At 41.8% G+C, this 27,978-nt stretch overlaps 1 protein-coding gene across 4 annotated transcripts; it reads left to right on the top strand.

The window, feature by feature from the left end:
- The first annotated feature begins 3,787 nt into the window (after positions 1-3,787).
- Positions 3,788-7,315, top strand: LOC125723899 (uncharacterized). 4 transcript variants are annotated; one of them, XR_007387025.1, is made up of 3 exons: positions 3,788-4,248; positions 5,531-6,825; positions 7,294-7,315. XR_007387025.1 is itself a non-coding variant. In XM_049000726.1 (2 exons), exons 1-2 carry the CDS (start codon positions 4,137-4,139, stop codon positions 6,274-6,276), a joined length of 858 nt encoding a protein of 285 aa, XP_048856683.1. In that variant the 5' UTR covers positions 3,788-4,136; the 3' UTR covers positions 6,277-6,844. The 4 variants fall into 4 exon arrangements, 1 of the variants encoding a protein (XP_048856683.1); XR_007387026.1 differs by lacking the exon at positions 7,294-7,315 and adding an exon at positions 7,060-7,116 and having other exon boundaries at positions 5,531-6,708; XR_007387024.1 differs by lacking the exon at positions 7,294-7,315 and adding an exon at positions 7,060-7,116.
- The last annotated feature ends 20,663 nt before the right edge of the window (positions 7,316-27,978 follow it).

The raw sequence follows: 27,978 nt of genomic DNA, 5'->3' as shown, positions 1-27,978 counted from the left end.
GAGGACTCAGACGTCGGCCCCCCACACAGGCCTATAGAGGACTCAGATGTCGGCCCCTCACACAGGCCTATAGAGGACTCAGACGTCAGCCCCCCACACAGGCCTATAGAGGACTCAGACGTCGGCCCCTCACACGGGCCTATAGGGGACTCAGACGTCGGTCCCCTCACACAGGCCTATGGAGGACTCAGACTTCAGCCCCTCGCACAGGCCTATAAAGGACTCAGACGTCAGCCCCCCACACAGGCCTATAGAGGACTCAGACGTCAGCCCCCCACACAGGCCTATAGAGGACTCAGATGTCATTCCGCTGGATGCATTAGAGAACCAGAGCGTACCTCTGGCAGATACGTGGTGGCTGTGTGGTCAGGAGGGAGGATTGAGGCCTCCTCTCCCCAATAATTGTGGAGGCCTCTGCACTAGGGGGATGTTAGCTAGCCAGGTGGATATTTACTCTGACAAACAGCCCTCTAGGTCCCACAGGTTTGTTACGAGCTGCGAAGATGATCCCAGTGTGTATATAGATGCCATATGCCAGCCGAGGGGCATTCCAGACAAATATAAGGTGAGAAGTGAGATAGCTGCAGGGTTTGAATCATTATTAATTTGGCCTACTGTTAACAAAAATGTGGAATGGATACATTATTTGTACTATAATCAGCAGAGGTTTATCAACTATACTCAGGAGGCACTCGCATCTCTGGGGGAGCAGCTTCAGGCCACCAGTCTGATGGCATGACAGAACAGGGTGGCCCTGGATTGGCTCCTGGCAGAAAAAGGGGGAGTGTGTGTGCTGTTTGGGGATCAGTGCTGTACATTTATTCCCAACAATACAGCCCTGGATGTTTCATTTACTGAGGGTATGAGAAAGTTGCAGGGGTTACAGGATGAGATGGCGAGAAATTCGGGACAACATGACGGGTTGTTTGACTGGTGCTATAATATGTGGGGTAGTTGGCAGTAAGCCCTTATGAAAGCACTCTGTGTGCGTGCTGTGTTCGTTCTTGCTTTGCTACTAATCATTTGTTGTGTACTTCCTCTTGTTCGCTCCCTAGTGGGAAGAGCGCTGTCTCAGCAGGCGACTATAGCTGCAATGTTTAGAGTGGTGGGAGGACCGTTTGGAGCGGCAACCTCCTGGACCAACACGGAAACGGATGGCGACATAGACACCTTGGATACGCTCCTGCCCATAGCTGAAGTTCGGCCGTACCGCCTGTGAATACTCCATGTTGGAAACGCTGCAGCCTGCCTGCCGCCCACGACACCTGGGACTTTCCTGCTCATGACAGAGTGCCTGTTATAGTAATCTACAGTGTTATCAGTTAACCTTTCAGTTATCTTTGCATTTGCCGTATATGTTTATGTAATGAGCTTGTGGTAGGTGATGTACTCCTGGTAGATTATGTATTCCTGATAATATATGCAATGTATCCTGGGGAGTTCATTGCTGTTGGTTGATTCTGAGTGTTGATAGTTTGTGAGCCATGTCAGCCATGGACCCCGAAGGGGGGCCGCGCCTGTGGCGGGCTGGGAGTGGAATTTCCCTAGATCTTAGGGTTTTAGCCCTCCCTCCTAGGCTGGATGGACAGAATTGTGTGTGGGACTCTTTAGAATCCCAAAGGGGGGAAATATATGGGATATTATTTAGCACTATACAATGTAGAATATAATCATTACGGTATTATTAAAAAGCATGCCAAATACCCGTGATGTAATCATTACAATGTAATCATTATAATGTAATCAACACAATGTAATCAATTGAGTATGTATTTGCACCTTGTATTAGCCTCAAATGTTCTGTTAGCTACTTTATGTTAGCCCTGAATGCATGAATATCCACCTTTATTAGTGTTATGCCTTATCATTATGTTGAAGGACAAATATATTATCAACCCTCTAATTAGACAATGTGCAACAGGCTCACCAAAAGTTCACGGCTGAGCATTTTTAAAAAACCAAGTGGAGATGGTCGCACCACCATTACGTTCGGCTGAGGGACCAAACAGTAAAAGAATTGATGGACAAACTTATCACCTAGGGGTGTGGATTGATGTAAAAAACAATGATTGTGAATGGTTGAAGGAATGATGATGCTTAAGTGACGAGATATTGTTAAATGATAAGAACTTGTATAAAAATAGGTATAAAACAGTACTGGACACACTTTAAGTGTCCGGCCTTGGTTGTAACTTAATTGTTGCAATAAAGACTGAATTTGGATCTACACCAGCGGCTTCTGACTTCTGATTTAGCAGGGAATGAAAAACCACAAAACTAACATTTTGCCTTTTTCCCCATCTGTAACTGTTATTATGTTATTATCATTTAGAACTGAATATCCATACTCCCTTTTAATCTCATGCATCTTTTTTATCATTCCCCAGACTTTACTAATGTCAGTTTCCCATCCTACTGAATTACAGAAGGACCTCCAAAACTCCCTCTTTGCTCATTTAACTACCCTCCTTACGTTAGCCTGCAACTTTTTGTACTCAATCAAATTCTGAAAGTTGTGAGTACTTTTTAACATTGTAAAAGCTTTGTTCCGAGACTTAACTGCAGTATCACATTCCTTTGTTTACTATGAGATCTTTGGTTAGTCTGCTTTGCTGCCTCTAGAATTACTGCATCATGATTATATTTCTTTTGTCCGACATAAAGCCGGCCCTGCAAAACGTCACCCAACGTCACCAAGTCACATGGTACAAAAACCTACAAGACGATCGTGACAGATCGTGCAGCACGTGCAGAGAGCAAGTAAGATCGTGCAGCACCTTTCAGCCGGCGTAACTGTAAATGTCGCTACTATGTGCCCCTGGCTTATTTTGTAAATGTCTCGTAAATGTTCTTGTTTGTTTTGTTAATCTTAATGGTCACTGGTCAGCTATTACTTCTGTTGTAATTTAAAGCTTCAATAACAAAAATAATAAAAAAAACCTCTCAGCCGGCTGCACAAACTGGAACTGCCTCCGTGACACAACTTTGCCCTTATTGGCTGAACAATTTTAGTCACACGCATGACGTTTGTATCTCTGGAAGTTCCGATGCGTTATCTGCTATTTCTCCCGAAAAGCCTGTAAAGAAGTAAAGTTTCAATAAATGCTCTAATAGTACACATAAGTTAATCATTTATTTATTGTTAGTTACTGTAATGTTGCGCTGGTTTATGTGTTTAATCGTCTAGTCTGTGAAGAAGGCATTCAAGTAAGAATTGCATTGTATTCTGTGCATGACAATAAAAACTTTGAATCCTTGAAATAAATGTATTTGATCTTTTTCCTGGCAGCTATCTTTTCACTGCTAGCACTTTGGATCAGGAGTTGGTTATTGTAGAAGAGGTAATGTGCATGCAGGTGATATTTTTATAGATGTATCTACACCCTTTTGGAAGTGCGGCCATCTCAGTCAGGTCTCGCACTACGAGGAATAGAAGTTGTCTAGTTTGGCTGCTGTCAGTTTATATTACAAGTTTATATTACAGTTTATATTATTATATTACACTCCTGCAGCCGCCAGCAGATGGCGCTCCCCCTCACGTCAGCTGCAGTCAGACCTAAGTGAAGTCGAACGCACCCAATGGCTCCTCCCCATTCCCAATTATCAAAAAACCCACTAATTGAATGGGTCGCGTAATTATCGCTATGAATTCTGGGAGTCTGTGCAACTTCAAGCTCTCGTGTTACTTATAACAAGGAAGGAATATTATTCTATATTTTTAATGGCGACCGAATGATTGATTGATATAATGTAGTGTTTCATTCTATATCCTGTTTTGATAAGATATCGACATTTCGTAAACATTCGATATACAATTAAACCATAATTGGTCCGTCTTGTTTCTTTGTCACCCAGAAACTTTACAACTGTGTTGTGAGCGGATTTTCAGCGCTTATATGTTTTTAAACTTGTCTTAAAATTTTGTGGTACTTCTACGTTTCTGCGCTTTTGTAAATGTAGATCGTATGTTTCGTCATTTGATTAAAGCGTTTGAAGACTTTGCAGCGCGCTGACACCAATCGGCCACCGTAGCTTAGCAACCGAATCATAACAATTCTTTTCCGTTTAGAGTTTTCATTTGAACATTTAAAGCAGCTCAGACTTGCAGTTTATCAGCAAGAGAGAAGACGCGAAAGATGTCCATCGTGAAAACCACCGTGAATCTCCAGAGGATTGACTGGCTGCTGCCGAAAGGTGCAGTCAGTGTGCGGATCGCCCCGGAATACATCCCCGGTCCAGTTGGCCGAGGTAAGGATGGCAAAATGATGCCCAGACTAACTCAGCACTTAAAGAGTTAAAGTCAGAATATGCTTGACTAGTCTTCTTGAATCTTCTGTTCTATTATCTTGTTTTAGAAGTACATGTCTAAATAATAAAGTAGTTCACCTTTAGCTTTAATATACGGGAGTCTTTTTGCATGTCTACTGCATTATATAATGAAATCAGTAAAATCTGTGGCTGTGCTGTGTTTAAACATCAGAGAAAATCATCATGAAGTGGTAAAGTAACAGCTGAATATGTCCATTATAATATACGGTGTTTCCCCGAAAATAAGACAGGGTCTTATATTAATTTTTGCTCCAAATGACGCGTTACGGCTTATATTAAGGTAGTATTTTCACAAGTATAACATGCTACAGTATATTTACCGGTATTCATGAAAAAAATCCACATTTATTCAAACACAGACATCATGTCATCTTCTAACAGTATCTTTCCATGTAAACAATTTGACGGTGAATTTATTCATGAACAAAATTCTGCTGTATACTGCATATGTTTATTCAAATATAGTCGTAATGTCATGTTCTTCTGGAACATCATCGTAAATCTCCAAGTTCCAAATTCCGTCCTGAATATCTCGCAACTCAATTTCCTGTAGAACCAGTGTCCCCAATCTCTCATGTTTAGCAATAACTCTGTCCTTAAATGAGCGCCTCTTGTCCATGTAGCCATCTCGTAGTATAACCGCATCTCATTCTAGTTACCGTACAATCCATGGGACAATAACTAGGGCTTATATTACGAGCTTCTTGAAAAATCATGTTAGGGCTTATTTGCTGGGAAACGCGGTAGAAATCAGAAAAAGCATAAATCTTAGTTTGGTACCTTGAGAGTGAATAAATAATGCAACTTATGGAAAGTGTAAGATATGTAAAGGATTTGACTTAATGGTCAGTTGTTGATGCCAGCATTTGGATTGAGTGGGCTGCTATATTTGATGCACATGAACCTTTCCAGTGTTGTTTTTCGCTGTTGTTCTGCGTATCAGGGAATCTGTGCACAAACTGGCTTGTTTTTATAGGTCAGGTTCCCCTGCTGAAACGCAGACGGCCCAAGTCAAGACCAGCGCATAAGTTTCCCAAGCGTGTGTTTCCTGTATCCAATAAAGACGGCAGAATTTTTCTTAGTGTGCAATACCGACTGCCAAGTGTGATATCTGTGATGGTTGTGATGTAGTGTTGTTGTACAGTGACATAATGTTTCATTTAAATTAAATATGCTGTCCCCTGTCTTTATAATCCCAAAGGACAAACCAGTTCCAGTGATGCTGGCCGTCGGAAGAAGTGCCGCACCAGGCCACCGGCAGCCAGCTCCCTGACCACGTCTGCCTCTCCTGGATCTGCTGCCATCCCGGTGGCAACCAGCAGGGGTCAGCAGGGCACAGGCCGCCGTAGAAATACGGCGGGAGGCCGGTCAGGGCGAAGAAGGAGGTATGACCAACAGAAGGGGTTAGAGCCTAAGCCCAGCTCACCAACCTTCTCCTCCTCTTCATTTTTATTTCCGTCTTCAGCCCCCTCCTCTTTTGTTTCATCCCCATTTCTTTTTATGGGCTCCTCTGTTTTATCCCCACACTTAGTCACACCTGTAAGCCCAGCTCCACATCCATATTCAGCTCCAGGCCTGGTTCATCTGACCCCTCTGCTTCAGGCTCCAGCACAGGCTGTAGCCGCCTCATCTCACCTGGAAAAATTCTATTGGTTGTATAACTATTATGTAACCAAGTACTCTAAAATGACCTATGACGCCAAGTGCTTTACTGAGTACTGGTGTCAGGAGTTTTGGAACAGACATTTAAATGAAATTAACTTAGCGAAACAGGGGAAGAATGAGGATAATGAGGGTACTCATTCATCCAAGAGGCGTAGGATTGATGAAGATGAGTTCATCTTTCCTATTGATGCACTGGAGCAGCTAAGTACCATGCCCAGGGCTCAGGAGATGGGTGTGGAAATGGGCTATCAGTCAGATGCACATAGCTACATTTCCCTGTAGATTCAGCACATAATTACACGAGACTTGTCATACGTACTTAGGATAAGATAAAATTAGGATATGTTACCATGTAGTTCTATAGCATAAGGTACTATAGGATAAGCTTAAGATAGGATAAGGTTAAGATAGGACAAGTTAAGATAGTCTTAACTTGTATGCCATTTTATGTTTTACAAAGACATGATAAATTACCATAAGTTTAGGATAAGATTATATGAGATAACATAGTATAAGAATAAGATAGGATTGCATAGCATAAGATAAGAAAGATAGGATAAGATAACATAGAATAAAATTAAGATAGGATAGGTTACGGTAAGCTTAAGATTGTATAACATAGGATTAGATTAATTATAAATAAAGCAGTCCTCCTTAGAGGGGGGGTGGTGGAGGGAATATTTAAGAAATAAAAATAGGATCAGTTAACATAAGGTAAAGATAAGATTGTATAACATAGGATTAGATTAATTATAAATAAAGCAGTCCTCCTTAGAGGGGGGGTGGTGGAGGGAATATTTAAGAAATAAAAATAGGATCAGTTAACATAAGGTAAAGATAAGCTTGTATAACATAGGATTAGATTAATTGTAAATAAAGCAGTCCTCCTTAGAGGGGGGGTGGTGGAGGGAATATTTAAGAAATAAAAATAGGATCAGTTAACATAAGGTAAAGATAAGCTTGTATAACATAGGATTAGATTAATTGTAAATAAAGCAGTCCTCCTTAGAGGAGGGGTGGTGGAGGGAATATTTAAGAAATAAAAATAGGATCAGTTAACATAAGGTTAAGATAAGATTGTATAACATAGGATTAGATTAATTGTAAATAAAGCAGTCCTCCTCAGAGGGGGGGTGGTGGAGGGAATATTTAAGAAATAAAAATAGGATCAGTTAACATAAGGTTAAGATAAGCTTGTATAACATAGGATTAGATTAATTATAAATAAAGCAGTCCTCCTTAGAGGGGGGGTGGTGGAGGGAATATTTAAGAAATAAAAATAGGATCAGTTAACATAAGGTTAAGATAAGATTGTATAACATAGGATTAGATTAATTGTAAATAAAGCAGTCCTCCTCAGAGGGGGGGTGGTGGAGGGAATATTTAAGAAATAAAAATAGGATCAGTTAACATAAGGTTAAGATTAGATTGTATAACGTAGGGCTACAGTGAAGAAATCAAAAATTTCAAGGCAGCATGAAGGTAACGCACAATCAGGGATGTGCAATTTCTGAGGCATGTATTCAAAAAAAGTGTTTTAATTGTGTTTTATGATATTTGAGTTCATGAAATAAAATGTTTTTTTCTACAGACTTTGATCAGTGTTTTTGTATTTTGTAAAATACGAGAAATACTGTATGCATGGTAATGTCAGGTGTGCAAAATGTTTGTGCTAACAAAGGACACAGAGCCCCTAGAAGGGCACAGAGCCAGGCTGAGCAGCACAGCGCTATCCAGCCCATGGCTGCCGATGGTCACATTCCACCAGAACCCCCCAACACTAACTCCCCAAGGAACAAGCAGCAGAGCAGATTCCAACAACCGAGGATCAAAGGAAAGAAAAGATACTGGCAGGAAGAAGATGATCTTGTGGCCAAAGGTTAAAAATGTAGAAGTTTGGAGAACAAATGTGTTACAAATGAAATATTATTTGAAATGTGCTACAGCTTAATCATTCTATCATACATCCATCCATCCATTTTCCAAACTGCTAATCCTACTGGGTCGCGGGGGGTCCGGAGCCTATCCCGGAAGCAATGGGCACAAGGCAGGGAGCAACCCAGGATGGGGGGCCAGCCCATCGCAGGGCACACTCACACACCATTCACACCTACAGGCAATTTTTTAGCAACTCCAATTAGCCTCAGCATGTTTTTGGACTGTGGGGGGAAACCGGCGTACCCGGAGGAAACCCCACGACGACATGGGGAGAACATGCAAACTCCACACACATGTAACCCAGGCGGAGACTCAAACCTGGGTCCCAGAGGTGTGAGGCAACAGTGCTAACCACTGCACCACCATGCCGGCCCACAAATTTAAACAAATTCATTTTAAATAACTTTAATCTCAGAGCCAATTGCCATGTGCCCACAAATATTTCAATTATTATTCTTTATGATTATAAATGCCGAATACATTACTGGAGCCTTCGATTTAGCATACACAGTGCCCTCTACAGGATTCTGTCGAAACAGCATCTCTCAACCTCGTTCACAAGATTTGTCTTTTTCACAAAACGTTTTTCTTTGTAAATCCCAAAATCTTCCTATAAATGTATGTATGAATGCTTCTCGTCTTTTTCAGTCACACGAAGCCTTTATAAATGAGCTCCCCGATTAATCTGTTTACATGAAAACATCTTAATTGCGTTAAGGCATGTAAACGTAGCCACCTAACGAAAGGTAACCACGTGACTTAGCAGACTGCATGTTCCTCATCTCCTCTGTATGGACCATAGAGCTGTGTATCGGAGAGTCTGACAACACGCTACGTTTCAAGATACAGGCATTACAATTCAATGCGCTGCTCTATTTTGCCATTCTTTTTTTAAAAAATCTTCTTTTAGAAAAACATGGCACATTATAGAGAGCACACCACCAAATGGATTAAATCTGAGTAAAAACATTTGATTTTTAACGCAATCAGAATAAAGGGGTCTGCATTTATCACTGTCCCTGTAACAATCCAGCATCGTAGCACTACAGCTATTTCGGATTCAGCCAACGAATAACGTTGCTAGTCAGCAGCCTTGTGCAAGCTACTGAAAATTACTAATTACCAATTACTGCATATAAAAGTAATTATAATAAGGGTGGGATTCGACCGTGTGTCTGCCTGGGGGGTCGCCGGCCAGGATCGCCAGCAGTTTGGTCGTGTGGTTGGTCATCAATGTGCTGCATCAGCGTCTGCTCCCTCTGCCTGACCTGCCCTGTATAATTACATAATCAAGGAAAATAACAGTGGGCTAAAGGTTGCATAGTGATCACAGTAACATCGCGTCGATGTTGAAATACATGGTGCAAACAAAAGTAGTGGAATTACACTGACGAGTTACTACCAACACTGCTAGGCAGCTAGGTTTGCTAATGCTAACGTTAGCAGCGCACCCATATGCTACTTCCTCTCGCAAGATAAGGCAGCGTTACTGTCACTGTGTAAATACAATGAGATCTCTTTGGAGCAAGCCTGTCGATACCATGTTAAGTGTAAAACCACAAGTAAAATACCTAGAAAAATAATAGAAATATAGATGGTGCTGAACCATGGTGAACAGTGGAGTCATAACAGAGGCTGTGCGTTGTGTTCAGTCACCTTTCACTGTAAATCACACATGGGTTCACAATCTTTTGTGTCTGCTCTGAATCCCTCAGGGCTGGAGTGAAAACTCCATTCACACTAACATGGTGCCAAGGGGTATTGGGTAGTCATGATTCTATCCTTTTTGGATGCAATTTGTTTTACTGATTTAAATAAGTTTTAAAAAATTTCAAAATATAAGGATAGCTCATTGTATCCAAAGGGATGTGCCAAGCTTGCAGTGTTGATGTGCTGCCACCTTCTGGGAAAATGATGAACTGATTTTCAGATTAAGAACATGTATGGTTTTCTGGTATCAGGTGAGAACCGTTCATGCTGCGAACCTATGCTTATGGGTTAGGGTTAAGCTTGGGTCTAGAGCTCAGGGTACTTCCAGGCTTGGAGGCCAAGGGTAAGGTCTCTCTTTCCCCATGTAAGCATTTAATGATGATCCAGCACCAGGGCTTGGGTAAGTCACCACGAGTTGGGAGCCTCATTCCCCAGGTAAAGGATGAACGATGTCCATCCATCCATCCAGGTAATGCTAATACTTAAAAGTAAATAGCATAATCATACAATGATAAGAAAGAGAATAAGGCAAAAACATTTCTTGAAATTTGGCCTGAGGGTGGCGCTAGAGTGATGGATGGATTGAACCCAAATTTGGTATGAATAGTTGGAACTGACCTCTATCGATGTGCCAAATTTCAAAAAAGTTGCCAATCGGCTCTATGGGCTGCCATAGACTCCCATGGCAAAAAGCATAATAATAGTGAAAACTACTAAAAACTATAGGTATCCTAATAATAATAGACTGTCATCTCTAAATTGCCCACAGTGTGTGAGTGAGTGCATTCCCTGCAATGGACTGGCATCCCATCCAAAAGTATACCATTGTGTCCTATGCTACCTGGGATAAGCTACAGGCCCTCGTCTCCAGGATATGTGGTACGAGGATGGATGAATAATAATCATGTTTATTTCAATTTCAATTATTGGCAAATATAAACATGTACCAAGGATAATAGCAATAAATACAGTATGCCAAAATAAATGCTAGAGGAGAATCCTGCAATTCCTGCCCCAGTCCTGGGTCTGGGGAGTTTATTCTCACTGAGATTGCATAGGATTCCTCTGGCTGCTGTTTTTCTCCCGTACACATGAAGTGCTACTTCTTCATTGCCCACATGTGAGCCAGTATGTGAGCCCTGATCCGGGCTACCATCCCACCCAAGGCATTTCCATTGTATGCTGCTTCCTGCAGTCCTGCAGTGGATAAAACTAAAGGACAATGGTTTGTTGATTTATAGCACATGTATTATTATATTTTATATTGTTCAAATACACATTACTCAGTAATAACTTAGTAACTACTCAAGTACAAATGATGAACAAATACACTAACTTATGATTAAGAATGAACGAACGTGGGATCAGTATATAACTAATACTTTCTGGTTAATTAATAAATTAAGTAAGAGTGTACTACTTCAGGGGCGGCATGGTGGTGCTGTCATGCCCGGCTCGTACGATCCTCGTGTGTGCCATGCCCCCTGATTACCCACGTGTGCTTCCCTGATCTTGCCCAGCTGTGTCCACTTATTTTCGTCCAGTCTCGTCTATTTCAGTCCATGACTTGCCTTAGTTTCTGGTCCGTCATTGATGTTAGTTAGTCTTAGTGCTGTCTGCTCCATCCCGATCCCGAATAAATCCCTGTTTTCCCCGTACTCCGCCTGCTTGACTGCTTCCTGCCCGCTTGTCAGCCTGTGCGCACTACCCGCTTTAACCAGCGAACTCTGACAGGTGCACTGGTTAGCTCTGTTGCCTCACACCTCTGGGACCCGGGTTCGAGTCTCCGCCTGAGTCACATGTGTGTGGAGTTTGCATGTTCTCCCCATGTCGTCGTGGGGTTTCCCCCCACAGTCCAAAAACATGCTGAGGCTAACTGGAGTTGCTAAATTGCCCGTAGGTGTGTGTGTGAGAGTGAATGGTGTGTGAGTGTGCCCTGCGACGGGCTGGCCCCTCATCCTGGGTTGTTCCCTGCCTTGTGCACATTGCTTCCGGGATAGGCTCCGGACCCCCCGCGACCCAGTAGGATAAGCGGTTTGGAAAATAGATGGATGGATGTACTACGACATTATTTGTGCCCCCTCAAGTAAAGTGTTGCTCCTAACTCATCTGGTCTTTTTATATGTTGTTAAAACATACTGAATTAATCCCTGCAAGAAATTCTTTGAGGGGGTTAGAGAGAAAATGCAGGAGACTGAATCCAGGACCTCAGCTATATCTTTTTTAAGTGTTTATGTGTAAACAGTCAAGACTTAACTATATGGGCTCATACTAAAATTAAAAATTCATGGCAAAGTGTTACTCCATTTTGAACAATATGAGCAGAGTATGCACAACCTTTTTATGTGAGACACAGCTATATGCACTATATATTTGTGCTTCCCCTAGACTTCCTGAGACCTTAAATAGTGTGACATTTGCAATAGCGAAAGCCTTCGTTTTAAAAATGACTTTTCATGTTTTCACTTGAAATCATGTGGAAAGATCACATCTCCACCCACAAAGCTCTTTCATATTTCCTGCGAGCCTGCTGCAGTGGGCTCTTGGGCAGGCAATATTGTATGTTACAGACCAATAAAGGAGGATCACTGTTTGAGTGTACTATTATAGCACTTGAATTATATTACTTATTATCCACAGTCTTGATAGAATGGTAGACTTCATTGATAAGGACCTACAGTGGTCTGTCAGTAAACCTACAGCTTGGACCACTACCTTAATTTCAGATCAGGTCAGGTCAGGTCAGGTTGGGGAGATTGCACTGGAATAGGGTAGTAGGGACCTTGCGAGCTGGATCACCCTCAGGGAATCATGCCACATGGTCATAGTGCTGTACCTGACACTTACAATGCAGGTAACCTGACTCACGCGGGACTCCCTGAGCAACCACTCATTTGACACGAAGTCAAACCAGTGGTACCCAAGGATTCTCCGAAGAGACACAGTACCAAAGGAGTCCAGTCTTCATCTCTGGTCACTGGATAACGTCCATGTCTAGCAGCCACACAGCAAAATAAGGAGCACCAGGAGACCTTCACCGTCTTACAAAAATATCAGGAGTGCCACAGACCCCATTCCAGCGACTACATGACCCCCATGCTCTCCCAATCCATCTACTGACATGATAGGAAGAGGCACGAGAGACATGAATGTCACTGCTGAGGTAAGTGATCCTCTCAAGGTTGACATTCTCTCTTTTTCTGAACTACATTTCACTGTAAACAGTACATCTACTGTAGATTCCCATTCATATTCCATTACTGCTTCTCCAGTACAGGGAACTGCTGTGCTGGGAGCTTACAACAGGACCCAAGGTACCCAGAGTAGTATACACACAGTCATAGTTCACACAGTCTGTTGATGGAAACTAGTGAACACAGAAAACTTGCAACATTATACTGATTTTTTGTCAGGGTCAGAACTGAACTCACAGCTCCGTAATTGTGGGGCCATGGTGTTACTCACTGAGCAAAACAAGCTCATGTCTGGATGTCTGCAAAGACCCCTATGAAGAGAAACAGAGAGGACCCTGTAACTTTGCCAGGATTAGGGTTAACAGGGTCCTGCCCAGGGGCGATTTTAGCCCATTTTTGGGGGTGCTTCAGTACCCCCAAAATGAATAAAAGCACCCCCAAAGATTTCTAAAGATTTCTAACTTTTTTTGACAGTTCATGCTGTTTATGTGAGACAGTATTAAAATATGAAAAATCATTCAGATGTAATATTTCAATAACTAGTATAGATACCCCCCCCCAGCCCCGAAAAATGGTTCGTTCCAGCTTCACTCTCCGCTACTCTGACTGGCTCCAGCGCTCCTTCCAGAGCAATGGTGGCTGAGACGCATTGCAGCGGTGGTGTGAGTACTTGGCTTAAAACAGGACATGTTAGCTGCATTTAACCTTCAGTAACTCTTTCTTTATATAGTTAGGTAGTAGGAGTCTGACCATGTCTCTTATTAGCTGAAAAATATTACCTTCACAGGTAAACTGCAGTGTTGAAAACACGTTTTCTGACGATGTTTGCTACCCTACAATCCGCCCTACTCTGTAGGAAAATCAGCAACATTTTGACCGTCCTGTTGCTCCCATTGAAATTTATATAGCCTAAATCTACAAACTTAAATTGCCAACCGTTTCACCCGTCCTCTTTGAAATGGAACGAGAGAAGCTGGTTATTTTTTCATGTTCCGAATATTAAACCTAAGGTAGCTAACTGACTGGATGCCCATTAACTTTATAACTTCTGGTGTGTGTGTGTGTGTGTGTGTGTGTGTGTGTGTATTTTGCACAGAAAGACAGCCAGGTTCATAATGGATATAAGGAAGTTTTTTCAAAAAAAGGACGGGCATTCAGATAAAAGGAGAAGATCATGATCTGTCAATCAAGAATAATGTTGGATCAGTGTTTAAATAGTCATATATTTTATTAAATGCACACGTGGTTTGGTTATTTGCCTTTTGATTGAAAGTACACTGAGAGAAGAGTTTTTTTATTAGTGATGTCAATAGCATTTTTTTATATTAATGTAATTTCTTTATCTAATTGAATACTATCTATTTGTGTATGATTGTCAGTTCAAAGAGGGAGAGAGGAAAGAGCAGATAGTGAGGAGAAAGTACAAGGTCAGGAAGAACCAGGTAAGAAAACAAACAGGGAATAGTCAGTGACAGGCAAAACAGAAACTGTTAAACTGACAGAAAAAGATCCTAATTTTACTCATACAATCTGGAAGTTGTGTTCTCTCTATATTAAAGCTGCTATACAGAATCTGCAAAACAAACTGTGTTGAAGCAGTTTGTGCCTCTTTAACAATATTCCAACATAACATTATTATCATTAATTGGGCAGAATAAAATTAATGATATATTTTTCTTTGGTTCAGCCACAAATCTACAAAACCTCAGCCAATAGTAGGTAGGTCAACTTTTGGACCATCTAGTCTGTATGACTGCCGCAGTACGTGCCCCCCACATTTGCATTAAGTCAGAATGAGCATCCTAAGAACGTGAAAATTTAGCAGGCTGACATTGAAACAAGAAGAAAAGGGAAGACAATGCTTAGTATATTCGAAATATGAATTTAGTATACTTTAGGTATTTTAATTCAAAGTTTTGTACTTTTTTGATTGAATTGTACATGTTTGAAGTGTTTTTATTTTCAAAAGATGCTTATAACTTTCCTCCAAGTACCACAATGGGGAGCTCACGTACCAGGTACCACAGTTTGAGAACCATGATCTTATATCATTAGACTTCATTCTGAAATGTAAACAGGACACCTTCATTACATTTTCCTATTTATCGATCTGATTTACTGTTTGGTTAATCTCATTACACAAGGAGGCGAAGAACAGGGAGAGACTCTGAGAAAGCAGACCAGGGAACAAGATGAGGAGAGGCAGAAAGAACCAACCAGGGAAAGAGATGAGGAGAGACAGACAGGGCAGAGTTCCAGTCAGCAGTCCAAAGATGTTCAAGATATGGCTCTTGATTTGGGGGATAAGACTACTGGTCCTAAACAGGTAAAACTGTCCCAGTACCCTCTCACTCAGTTTGGCACACAAAAAAGATCCTTCCAAGAAAACTGGTTCAAAAGCTTTAAATGGTTAGAATATTCTTTATCCAAAAAAATGCTGCTTTCTGCTACGCTTGTCGAGTCTTTGACAAAAGTCTTAGGTATGACACATTAGTGAACGATGGAGTCAGTAATTGGCAAAAGGCACTGAGCAAGTTTCAAAAACATGAATCCACTCAGTCACACAAGGACAGTGTAGTTTGTTGGAACAGCTACAAAGCAAGTCTGTCACAAGGCAATATTGTGGAACAGATAGAGGCAGCAAGTGCCGCAGAAGTAAGTGAAAGAAGGGAGTACCTAGAACGTATTGTGGCAGTGACCTGCTTTTTGGGGAAGCAAGGAATATCATTTAGAGGTCATGATGAAACAGAAGAGAGTGACAAAAAAGGGAATTTCTGTGAGTGCATAAAACTTTTGGAAGAGTTTGATCGATTCTTGCAGAGGTACACACCCCCATGAAACACAACATACATCTCTTGTAGTAGTCAGAATGAGATGATTGAATGTTGTTCACAAGAGGTAACTGCAGCTATTGTTCATGAGATGACGGAATCACAGATGTATGCCATTATGGCTGATGAGGCCAGAGATGGAAAGACAGAACAGTTGGCTTTTGCAACTGTCAAACACACGCTGGGCATGCCAGGTTCGTTCAGTAACGGCTGTGCTTAACAACTTCCATGCCATAATTGAGTGCCTCTCCACTATCAACACACCTATTGCGGTGGGATTAAAGGCAAAACTCAGTAAATTCTCCTCAGTGTATTTGCTGATTGTTTTCAAGGATCTACTGTCTGTAACCGCATGTTTACACACATACCTACAAAAGGAGACCATAGATATTGCCCAGGCACAGACATACAAAGATGCGGTGGTTGAGACTCTGAAGCAGAAGCGCAGTGATGCCACTGCTACTGATATTCATGCAAGGACAAAGGCTGTGTGTGAGGCAAACCAAGTAGCTGTTTTGGAGCAGTCTTCTGGACAGAGGCAGAAACGAAAGAAAATGGATGGATTTGCTGTTGAGTCAACCTGTGGGGCAGGCAGTGAAGTCTGTGGCTCTTCTGTGTCAGAAGAGCTTAAAAGGAAATTGTTGTTTCCTTGTCTGGACAGAATGATCTCTGAACTTGAGAAGCGTTTTTCTGGTGTTAGTCAGGAATTGCTTAATGGGATTCAGGCCTGTAGTCCAACCTCAAACCAATTCTTGTCTGAGCCTCATTTGTCAGCCCTGGCACTGCATTACCATATTGAACTTCAGTTAGAGGAAGTTGCAGTTGCCAAAAACTTTTTGAAGCTCCAGAGTGAGGCTGGTGCCATTCCAGATATGTTAACATTATACAAACTTCTGGATAAGATCTTCCCCACACTGAAAACTGTTATTCAGGTTGCCCTAACAATCCCAGTTAGCAGCTGTAGCTGTGAGATCTTTCAGTGTCTTGCGTCGGCTCCATACCTGGCTGAGAAGGACCATGGGTCAAAGCAGACTCCAGCACCTGGCTGTGATGTCAGTTGAGAAGGAGATGCTTGAGAGAGTTGACCACCAAAAAGTGACAGACAGATTTGCCAGCCACAAGGTGAGGCGACATAGGTTAAAATAAAAAAACAAATCTGCAGAGTCATAGTAGTATCTGCAGTAAAGATCTTTTCATACATTGCATACATTGTACCATAGGCAAAGTTGCCAACATCTTTATAATTTTTTTATTAATATTTTGTACATTTGTGTATTTCACACTGTTCTATTTTTTGAGGGTATTTTTTATGTATCTGTATTATATTATTCATTCACATTAAAAGTGAATCCCTGTCCAAAAAATGCACTCTGTTTACTTTTTACTCACTATTATCATCATTCATTACTCTCCTCCAGTAATTAAGGTTAGGATATGTATTTTTTTTATTCCAATCCATTCTTCTTTTGCAGTCGTGGTCTTTTGCAGCATTTTTAAAAAAACCTTTATCAAATTTGATGGTCCTGTTAAAGACTTTTTCAAAAAGTGTTTTGCTTTTCTTACACAAATGTTGGAATTAAATTGTTAAAATGTACAAAACAGTCATGTCATGTTTTTTGACAAGGACCCAGGCACAGAGAAACTCTTAGGATTTAATAAAGAAATCTGCAGACTTGCACAGAGATGGTAAATTGATGACTGATGACGGAGACAAAGACAACAGACGAAAAGGACAGGGAGGAACAGGGGTTTAAATGCACAAAGGAGACATTCAGATAGAACTCGGGACAACTGGAGACATTTAAGGATGCGGGGACTGAAAGAGGCAGGGAAAAAGTCTCATTGTGACGAGTAAAGTGTATCTTGCCTTGCTGGGCAGCTCCCTGGGTGCTCAGCACCCCCAAAGCTCTGAACCTAGAATCACTACAGTTTTGCAGTCTGTTCTGCCAAACAATGTACTAAAAAGTGTAGTGTTATACATGACACTGTAATTAATTCAAGAGATGTACAATCAAGTTATAATAGTGTGATTATCATAATCACACAAATATATGAATTCCTCCGATGCTGAATTAAACAATCCTTCATGCTGTCCCTTATGTGAATTAGTAAAAATTTCCACACCTTTTTCACCATAGTCAGCCATTCTCTCCATAGTCATATGCAATTCCAATTCCCCCTTTTATTTATTTTATGGCAGACAGACAGCAGTGTTTCCCCTATCATTATATTAGGGTGCCCCCCCGCAGAAGGTCAAGTTCATCTTATTTAATTACATTTTCTATATAGCGTCAGATCACAGCAGAAGTCATTTACTGTAAGGTTACTTTTACTATAGAAGAGCTCTATACATTGTCCTTTTAATAAACAGATTAAATAGCCTTTTGTTATTTATCTTATTTGCACAACAGCTTGTCATTTTTGTCTCTATACCAGAGGTGCCCAATACATCGATCGCGATCTACTGGTCGATCGCAAAGACTGAGTAGATCGCATGACATAAAAAATAGAGGAAGGGTGACGCGATCAACCGCGCCAGCTGCTGCAAAACTCCAGTAAGCAACCGAGTCGCCTCCAATTTATTTCTACTAAACTTAAGAGAGGGTATAAAACTGAATGGGGGAGCAGGACCAAGTACGAAGCCAATAACCTACCACTTCCATACGGAATGAAAGGTGGAGTATTTTTTCCCCACAAAGTCATATTCGAAGTGCGTTTGTTTCATCTGTCAGTCTACCATTGCTATTCCGAAGAAGGTAAATGTGGAGCGGCATTTTCGGACTGCTCATAAAAACTACGGCATTAACTTCCCTCCGAAAAGCGAGCTGAGTAAGAGAAAGGTGAAGGAACTAAAATCCCAGTTCAATGCAAAAATGCTTCATTTATGCCAAAGGGAAATTAATAATAATGATAAACAATATTAAATAATAACAATAATACTAACAACAATAAATAACAACGAATATCTATAAATCTATAAATAATAATATGTTTTGCAATTTATAGTAGATCATTTTGACTTGGTCATTTATAAGTAGCTCGCAAGCTGAAAAAGTGTGGACACCCCTGCTCTACACTTTCGCGCATGGCGGAGTTCCGTCCCGATGCGCGCTCACAGACACGTGCGCGCACACACAGGTGAGCACACTCCCACCAGCGGACAGAGAGCGCGCGTCAGAAAATATGTAGCGTCAGCCACCAGAAAAGCAGAGAAAAATATCTGCGTTTTTTAAAGGGTATTAAAGACGTTTCACAATGGAATTTTCTGCTTTAAACTATCACCATTTTATGCTATCAGCTATCGTTTTTAAAGCCTAACAGTTAATATATTTTCAGCTCGAGCCAAACATCTGCAATAGGCTGCCAGGAGACCATCTTGTAACTTGCATGCCGATCTCAATAAATAGGCCTGACGTTTCCGACTTCCCATATCAAGAGGCTCTAGAAATGTTATCTTTTTTTCCCCCCTTGTCCTGTCAGCTTTAGCAGAATCATGGTCTGAATGCTGTGCCAAACATGCTTGCTTTACCATGAGGGGATCTATAAACTCTGTATAGGCCCCTCATGTTGATCTATTTCTTTTTATTTTAATTTAATTTATTTATTTCAGTTTCATCATGTAAAAACATTGCAGTGGGTGAGTTGGCTGTAGTGGAGGGACATATTAGGAGGGGGAAAAAGAAGGAAAAGGATAAAAAAAGACATGAAAAAGAAAAAAGGAGTGATAGATTCAGAAATGAATAAACAAAATTATAGTGTGCAGAAAGTAACACAACTATACAAGCATATAAAATCTTAGTGTGTGCTTGGATGGGTGCGTGCAAGTATATGTACATGTGTGCTCAATTGTGTAGGCGAGATGCAGGCTAGCGTGCGTGACCACTCTCAGAGATAGAGTGTTGGATGCGTGTGGAGATGTATGAGACTGTATGTAGTGTAGGGGTGAGTATGACTGTTGAGAAACTAAGATGAATTTAAAATTGAAGGGCGCTGCTTGTGAACAGCCCTCCTCCACATCACTCCCCCATCAAGACCCTGAATGTATATGGTCTGAGTAAAATTGGGGGGCGGCAGCAGCACAGAGGCGAGTGATACCACCAGCCTCTGAGTAGTGCCCCCGGCCCCCAAGGCCCCGTGTGTATACTGGTATGTGATGACTAAAGTGCAATTAAAACAGGGGGAGGCAGAAGGCCGCACAGCACAGTGAGTCAGGCCACGTAAACGGCCCTCCCCACCGTAGAATGCACGGTATACCCCCCCCCCCCCACCCCCCTCCCCCCCCCCCCCCCCAAGGCCCTACATGTGTGCGTGGCATATTGTGAATGAGGGGGGAGAGGGGCTGGGATTCCTAAGGCCAGGGGGCAGATTGCTCACCCCCTGGCAAAAGAGAGCCAGCTAACCAGATGGCTCAGTAGGCACTGGTTTGCCTCACACGGGAAGGAGCGGACCCGGGGCCCCCGGCAACCACACCCCAGGGCACTGCCAGCACCAAAAGCCACCCCGAAGGGCAGTCCACACTCAGACAGTCACTCACTCTACAACAAAAAATGTGGCAGCCTTGCCCAGGCCCAAGACACGCCACCCCCAACACAGTGCAGGCTGGACGCCCCGACATGGACCGACCCCTCCCCCCCAGCGGCACCCCCGGGGCCGCACAGGCCACCCCGGTGCAGGGGGGGCACCCACCGAGGAGATGGCCAGGCCCCGGGCGCCAGAGCCCCGGACCATGTACCCAGGCCCGCACCGAAGAGGCCAACCGCCCCTCCCAGGGCCAGCCCCTGCCACCACCAGCACTCCAGACCCCACGCCCCATGACCACCAGGCAGCACCCGCCCAAGCTCCCCCCCACCACCCCCAGCCAGGGCAAACACCCAGACATCACAAGACGGCAGCCACAGCCCCCCAGCCCTAAGAAGCCACTAGACGCCCATAGCTCGAGGGCCCAACCCCACCACCCGTCAGGATCCCGAATAGATGAGACCACAGCCGACCACCCCCCCTATACAATGGAATTGGTCAGAGTGGACCAGAGAGAATCCAATTCACCTAATTGTTTATTTCGGATGGGAGCAGATATTCTCTCCATACTTAAGTGGTCTAACAGTCAATTTCTATACTGAGTAATACACAAATTATTTTTTGATTTCCTGTTCATGAAGATAGTTTTCTTTGCAATGCCTAAGGCAGTAAGGATTATGTGTGCCTTATTTTCTTCCATATCTAATTCACTTGCATCTCCTAAAATGCACAGTGTGGGTGAGGTTGGGATATGACAATTAAACCAAATTGATAGATTTTCACATATCCTCTGCCAGAACTTCTGCACCGGTGTGCAGGACCATATTCCATGCATGTAGTTCTCCACAAAGTTACCTGAGCAGTGGGTACATAAGTTTGAGTGCGTAAGGCCCATTTGGAACATCCTTTGTCCTGTGTAGTGTATTCTATGGAGAGTTTTGCATTGTACAAGTTGCAAGTTGGGACTTTTAGTCATTTTTAAAGTGTTTGATTCCAAAAGTTTTGCTCTGTATCAATGGATAGATCTTGCTCCCATTTTGAGGTTGGGAGGGAAATTGAGTCATCGATTTTTGATAATAACAAACAATTTTGATAATAATTTGGGGCAAGAGAGATTTAAAAATTCAAGTACCCATGGAGATATTTCTAAATTAAGCTGATTAGGGTTGAACCTCGCCTGAATAATGGACTTCACTTGCTGATACTCAAGAAATTTATTGTTGCTAATTCCATATTTTGAGACAAGTTCCTTGAATGTGACAATTTTCCTGTTTTGAATAACATGTTATAGATTTATAATCCCTTTATCGCGCCTTACAGGAAAGTTCAATGCTTTCTTTTTCTGGCAAATATCTGGATGGTTCAAAATGGGTGTTAGATTACAGGGATAAGTGCAGACCTGGTTATTTTAAAAAATTCCCACCAGGCTGTCAATGAGGTGTTAATACTAAGGCTTTTAAAACAGTTATAATGCTAGTTAATGCTAGGACTTATAAAGGGTAGTTCAGAGATTTTTACTTCTCCACTGATTGATTGTTCTAAGTCCAGCCATGGACTGTCTGCTGGGCTTGATTTAATCCAATTTGATACATATGGCAATTTGTTGGCTAAGAAGTAGTAATAGAAATTTGGTAGTTCTAGACCACCATTACCTTTAGCTTTTTGTAGGGTTTTTAAGCTTATTTGCGATGGTTTGTTCTTCCATAAAAATGATGAGATGCTTGAGTCTAGTGATATAAACCAAGCAATAGAGGGTTTATTAGGGATCATTGAGGACAAGTAATTGATTTTAGGCAAGACCATCATTTTAATGGTGGCAATTCTATCCATGAGTGATATAGTTAGAGATTTCCATCGCATGAAATCATCTTCTACCTTTTTTAATACTGGAATGTCATTCGTCTGTACCAAGTCTGAGAGCCTGGTGGAAAAATGTATGCCTACATTTACCTGACTGTAACGGAATACCAGTTGTGTTGTGGAAATTACAATTCAAAGGTAGAACTATAGATTTGCTCCAGTTGATGGAGCAGTCTGATATAGATGAGAACTTATCTATAAGTGATATTGTCTTAAGAAGAGAGGCTGGTGAGTTCCTAAGAAAGAGTAATACGTCATCTGCATACAGGCTTATCTTATGGTCTATTTTTTCTGTTTGAATTCCTTTAATATGTACATTTTGTCTAATCGCCGCTGCTAGTGGCTGAATGAAGATAACAAAAAGCGAGGGAGAGAGCGGGCAGCCCTGCCTGGTGCCCCTCTGCAAACGGAGGCTTCGAGAAAATAGTTCATTTGTCCTAATACGTTCATTTGGAGAGCTGTATAGTGTTTTAATCCAGCTTATGAAGTATGAACCAAATCCAAATTTATGTAGAACTGCAAATAGAAATTTCCAATTTACTTTGTCAAATGCTTTCTCTGCATCTAGAGATATAACCGTGGTTTCTAATTTGTTAATGGAGCTGTAGTCTATAACATTCAGTAGTCTACGTGTATTATTGGCTGAGTGCCTACCCATGATAAAACCTGTTTGGTCAGGATGTATAAGAAATGGACTAACTTTCTCTAATCTTTTGGCAAGGACTTTGCTAATTATTTTAAGATCTACGTCTATGAGTGAGATTGGGTGGTAGCTGGATGTCAGCGTTGGGTCTTTACCAGGTTTCAGAAGCAGGCTAATATTGGCACAGTTCATGTTTGGAGATAGCGAGTGATCATTCTGAATTTGAGTAACCATTCTGATAAAAATGGGTGCTAGCGTTGGCCAAAATACTTTGTAGAATTCTGCTGGGAAACCATCAGGACCTGGAGCTTTATTATTTGGCAGATACTGTACAGCTTCATTGAATTCAGATACTGATAGAGGAGAGTCTAAAACAGTAAACATCCAGCTTTGACAGATTTATATTGCTAAGAAATCTGTTGATGTCAGCATCAGATATATTATTCTGTGAGGAGTATAAAGCTTCATAAAATTCTGTAAAAGATTTATTAATTTGTTGGTGATCATGAGTTATATTCCTCCTCGAGACTTTAATAGAACAAATTGTTGATTTTTCTTTATTTAGTTTTAACTGGTTAGCCAGGAATCTTCCAGATTTATTACCTTGTTCAAAGTTCTCCAATCGCAATATTTCTACCAAAAATTGTGTCTTCCTATAATTTAGTTCATTAAATTCCAATTTTAGTTTCCTCAAGTTGCTAATTATCTGCTCTTGCGGTGAGGAAGCATAAGCTGTTTCTAATGATTTAATTTTCTGTTCTAATTCTAAGTGTGATTTTTCTTTATTTTTTTTATGTGAGCAATAAGATATTATTTTTCCTCTCATTACTGCCTTTCCCGCTTCCCAGATAACACATGGTGAGACTTCTGCTAGATCATTGTTATCCAGATACATTGCCCATTCATTTTTTAAATAATTAATAAAATCTTGATCTTTAAGTAAAGATGTATTGAGTCTCCAGTTCCTGCTCGTTGGTGTGACACTGTCCTTAACCAAAGACACCGGTGAGTGATCACTGATAAGGATAGAGTGTATCTGAGTTTCTGTGACGTGCCTCATCATGGAACTGCTAATTAAAAAATAATCTAAGCGAGAATGTGAGCGATGTACTGGAGAAAAGAAGGTGTCATCCCTGGAAGTGGGGTGATGTGAACGCCAGGCATCAAAGACCAAAATCATTCATGTATTGTTTAAGAATATCTACAGATAGCCAGTTCCTTTGGTTCACTGTCGTGCTGAGCCTGTCCATTTCTCGGTTCAACACCAAGTTAAAGTCTCCTCCTATAATGAGAGTGGTGTCCGAGTGGTCAGAAAGTGAAGTGAAGAGAGCATGAAAAAGGAGGGGTCGTCAACGTTTGGTCCATATGCACTAGCAATGCAGAAATCCATATTTTGAATAGATAATTTTAGTATTATAAATCTACCTTCTGCATCTATTATAGTGTTGCTAATGGTGAAATGAATCCTTTTGTTAATCAATACGGTTACGCCTCTTTGTTTTGAGTTGTAGCAGGCTGAGTACGTGTGAGGGAACTGTGGGAAGGTATGCATATATTCAGATGTTTTGGCCATATGAGTCTCTTGTAAAAAGACAATGTCTGCCTTCAAGTCATTTAACCGATTAGCAATTTTTAGCCTCTTTTCCCTGGAAACAATTCCACATACATTCCATGTGACAAATCTCAGTGTGGACATATTTATATTACCTGTTAAGATGTTTGATGATTGCTAAAGGTGTGTGTGTGTGTGTGTGTCCTGAATGTCTGTGTGTGTGTATGTGTGTGTCCTGCATGTCTGTATCTGTCTTATTTGTATGTGTCTGAAGTGAACATGTATATATCTGTGTTGTATGCTTGTGTTTGTGTTGGCGTTGTGTACACTTTGTGTCATTAATTATGCTGTGCATTGAGCATATGGCAACATGGAGAAAATGGGAAGGTAACAGAAATGTGATGCAGAGAAAAAGTAGTGAGAAAACGTGGGAGGAGCCTTAAGTGAACTAAAACAGTGCAGGAGCCAAAGCAACATCGCAAAGTGACAACAGCAATCAACAGGGGAAAAACAAGGGACAAAAAGAAAGAGAGAAGAAAAAACGGATAAAATAATAATAATGGCAATACTAATAAAGGAAGAGAGTTGACGACAATAACAAAAGCTCATTAGACCGGCAATTATTATTATATCTAGATCTATAGATATAATCTGGGGAGCAGCGTGTGGCTCTGTGGGCTAAGCCTGTGTGTCTGTAATCAGAAGGTCGCAGGTTCAAACCCTGCCTCAGACTGTGGGTCCTTGAACAAGGCCCTTAACTCCCAGCTCCCTGGGCGCCGCTACGGGTGGCAGCCCTTCGCAGACAACTTCCTCTATGAAGCAAGTTGTGGGAGGTGTAAAGACAATTTCCCTACGGGGACAATAAAAGTATCGATGATTATTATCTATCTGCAAAACATCAAGATTGTTGGTGTGGATACAGAACAGCCAGGGGGTGGACTTTCGGTCGCAGTAGAGCCGTCCGTTGACGTACAGTTTACCGACCGCCATGACAGCATGGGAGCCTCCGTCGATGAATTTTTTCCGTATAGGGAACAGGATCTTCCTTCTTTCCAGGATTTCCTTGGGAAACTGGTCGTTGATGCTAAAGTTCGTTCCTTTTAATTCCCGGCCGCGGCTTTTAACCAGTTCCTTTTGTTTAAAGTGCTCGAATTTGGCCACTATTGGTCTGGGTCTGCGTCCAGGGTCTCTTCCCTCCTAGGCGGTGAACTCCATGGAAGCTGATGGTTTTTGCTGTGCCTCCCGGGAGTTTTAGGTGAGTTTGAATGAACTCTTTTACCGTAATAATAATAATAATAATAATAATACATTTTATTTGTAATGCACTTTATATTTTAGCAATCTCAAAGTGCTAAAATCTGCTTTCTCTGGGATGCCTGAAATTACTAAATTGTCTCTCATGCTGCGGGCCTGGAGGTCAATGATAGTTTCTTTAATTTTTTTATTTTCCTCCGAAAGGCACGTCAATCTGTGAGGGATTTTACCGATTCCCTGAGGGTCGCATTTTCTGCAGCGAGTGATTCGACCTGCTGTTGGCTGTACTCCACTGACTCACGCAAAGCCTGGAACTCTTTATGGAGAATTTCCATTAGGGACAGACGCGCATCCAAGCTGGATAGTCGCTTATCTATAGACTCCAAAATGTCCGTCACGTCGTTGGTATTAGGAGAAGCCGCTTTCGGCGGATTCCTCGGGGCGGCTTCTCTTGGAGGACGAGTTGTTTTTACAGGTGGAGGAAGTCGGTGTTTTGTCTGATTTCCCCATAGCAATTCTCTCGAAGCACTCGTCTATAAAAATTTCTAAACTGTTCAGAATTTCACTGTGCTCCAGCGTGCTAAAGTTTTTACGGATACAACTGAAATGTATTTTGATTACCTTTAAGGCTGTCTAGAGATAAGTTGGCGTGGAAAGAATACAATTGATAACCTTTTTGTAGTCAGTTGCGTGCCGCCATGTTCAATACTGCCGTGGTTCTCGTGGTCTCGTGTTGTTACAGCATGCCGCTATCCCAACGGAGGACACTGCTCGTACGATCCTCCTGTGTGCCCTACAACAAAGACGGCGAAATTGAATTACAAACCTTCAATTAATTCAGTATAGCGTTATTTATAGAGCACATATAACTCAGTATGAAATGTCCAATGTGGGCCTTGCTGATGCAGACATGTTCCCAGTGCTCCCATACTAGTATCCATGACTCCTTTCATGCTATGTGGACTTAGCAACCAGCTCATACATTCTGGGCAGCAGTAACTCAGACATTACCATCTATACTAAGTTATAGGATATATTAATGCCAAAATTGGAAGCATAGAATTGTCTAAAATGTCATGGTATGTTGAAGCATTAAGAGTTCCCTTAACTGGTACTAAGGGGCCTAACCCAGTCCCTGAAATGCAGCCCCATACCATTATCCCTCCTTCACCAAACATTACAGTTAATTGGCACAATGCAGTCAGACAGGTCATCTTCTCCTGACATCTGACAATCCAGACTCATCCATCAGACTGCCTGACAGAGAAGCATGATACATCACTTCACAGTTCATGTTTCTACTATTCCAGAGTCCAGTGGTGGCGTGCTTTACACCACTCCATCCGACACTTGGCACTGCGTTTGGTGGTGTGAGGTTTGGATGCAGCTGCTCAGCTGTGGAAGCCCATTCCGTGAATTTCTCAGTGCACAGTTTCTGTGCAGGAGTTAATGCCAGAAAAAGTTTGGAACTCTGCAGTTATTGAGTCAACAAAGCATTAGCAACTTTGCACCTTAGCACTCTGTTACATTATGTGGCCTGCCACTTTTTAGTGCAATTTTTGTTATTCCTAAAGACATTCACTTTGCAATAATACCACTGACAGTTCACTGTGGAATATATAGCAGGAAAGGAATTTCAAAAACTGCCTAATTGCAAAGGTGGCATTCCATGATAGTACCATGCTTGAATTCACTGAGGTCTTCAGAACAACCCATGTTTTCACAAATGTTTGTAAACCTGTCTGCATGGCTAGGTTCTTGATTTTATGCCCCTTTAGCAATGGGTCTCAGTGAAACACCTGAAAAGTTTAAATCTAGCATGTGTCACGCCCAGCTCGTACGATCCTCGTGTGCTTCCCTGATCGTGCCCAGCTGTGTCTAGTTATTTTGATCAGTCCTGTCTATTTCAGTCCATGTCTGGCCTGAGTTCATTCTCTGTCATTGATGTTAGTTGGCGTCTGATGTTTCCCGCACCTAGTTCATCCAATAAATCCCCGTTTCCCCGTCTTCCGCTTGCCTGCCTGCTTCTTGCCTGCTCGCCTGCCCGAACGGCCGCCCGCTTCACCCAGCGATCGCGACCAACCCTGACAGCATGTTTCATGGCTTCACTGCATTTCCCTCCACAATGATCATCTAACTGATGAAGTTGAAGACAGAGCTAAAAATTAGTTAAATCATGACTTCAAGAGTTATCCAAGGGACAAGAGATTCTGAAAAATCAGAGATGGAACTACTGGTTGGGCTGGTCATTGCCTCCTTTTTCTAAATGAAGTTTCAAACTACTTAATTAATGTATGTAAATCTGTTTTATAATGTTTAAACAAAAAGCTTTTTAATGGATTTGCATCTTATATATCCTACAGTGTGCTTGTGCATTTGATTCCTCCTTGATTCAGGTGAAACAGAAAATAACTGGCAAGAGAGACAGAGAGAAACTTCTGGGAAGATTTGTTGTCCAAAGTTGAATTGAGTGTCCAAACCCTT

Source organism: Brienomyrus brachyistius, unplaced genomic scaffold (genome assembly GCF_023856365.1).
Source record: "Brienomyrus brachyistius isolate T26 unplaced genomic scaffold, BBRACH_0.4 scaffold52, whole genome shotgun sequence".
Taxonomy (NCBI): Eukaryota; Metazoa; Chordata; class Actinopteri; order Osteoglossiformes; family Mormyridae; genus Brienomyrus; species Brienomyrus brachyistius.
This window is presented reverse-complemented; position numbering and strand designations above follow the sequence as displayed.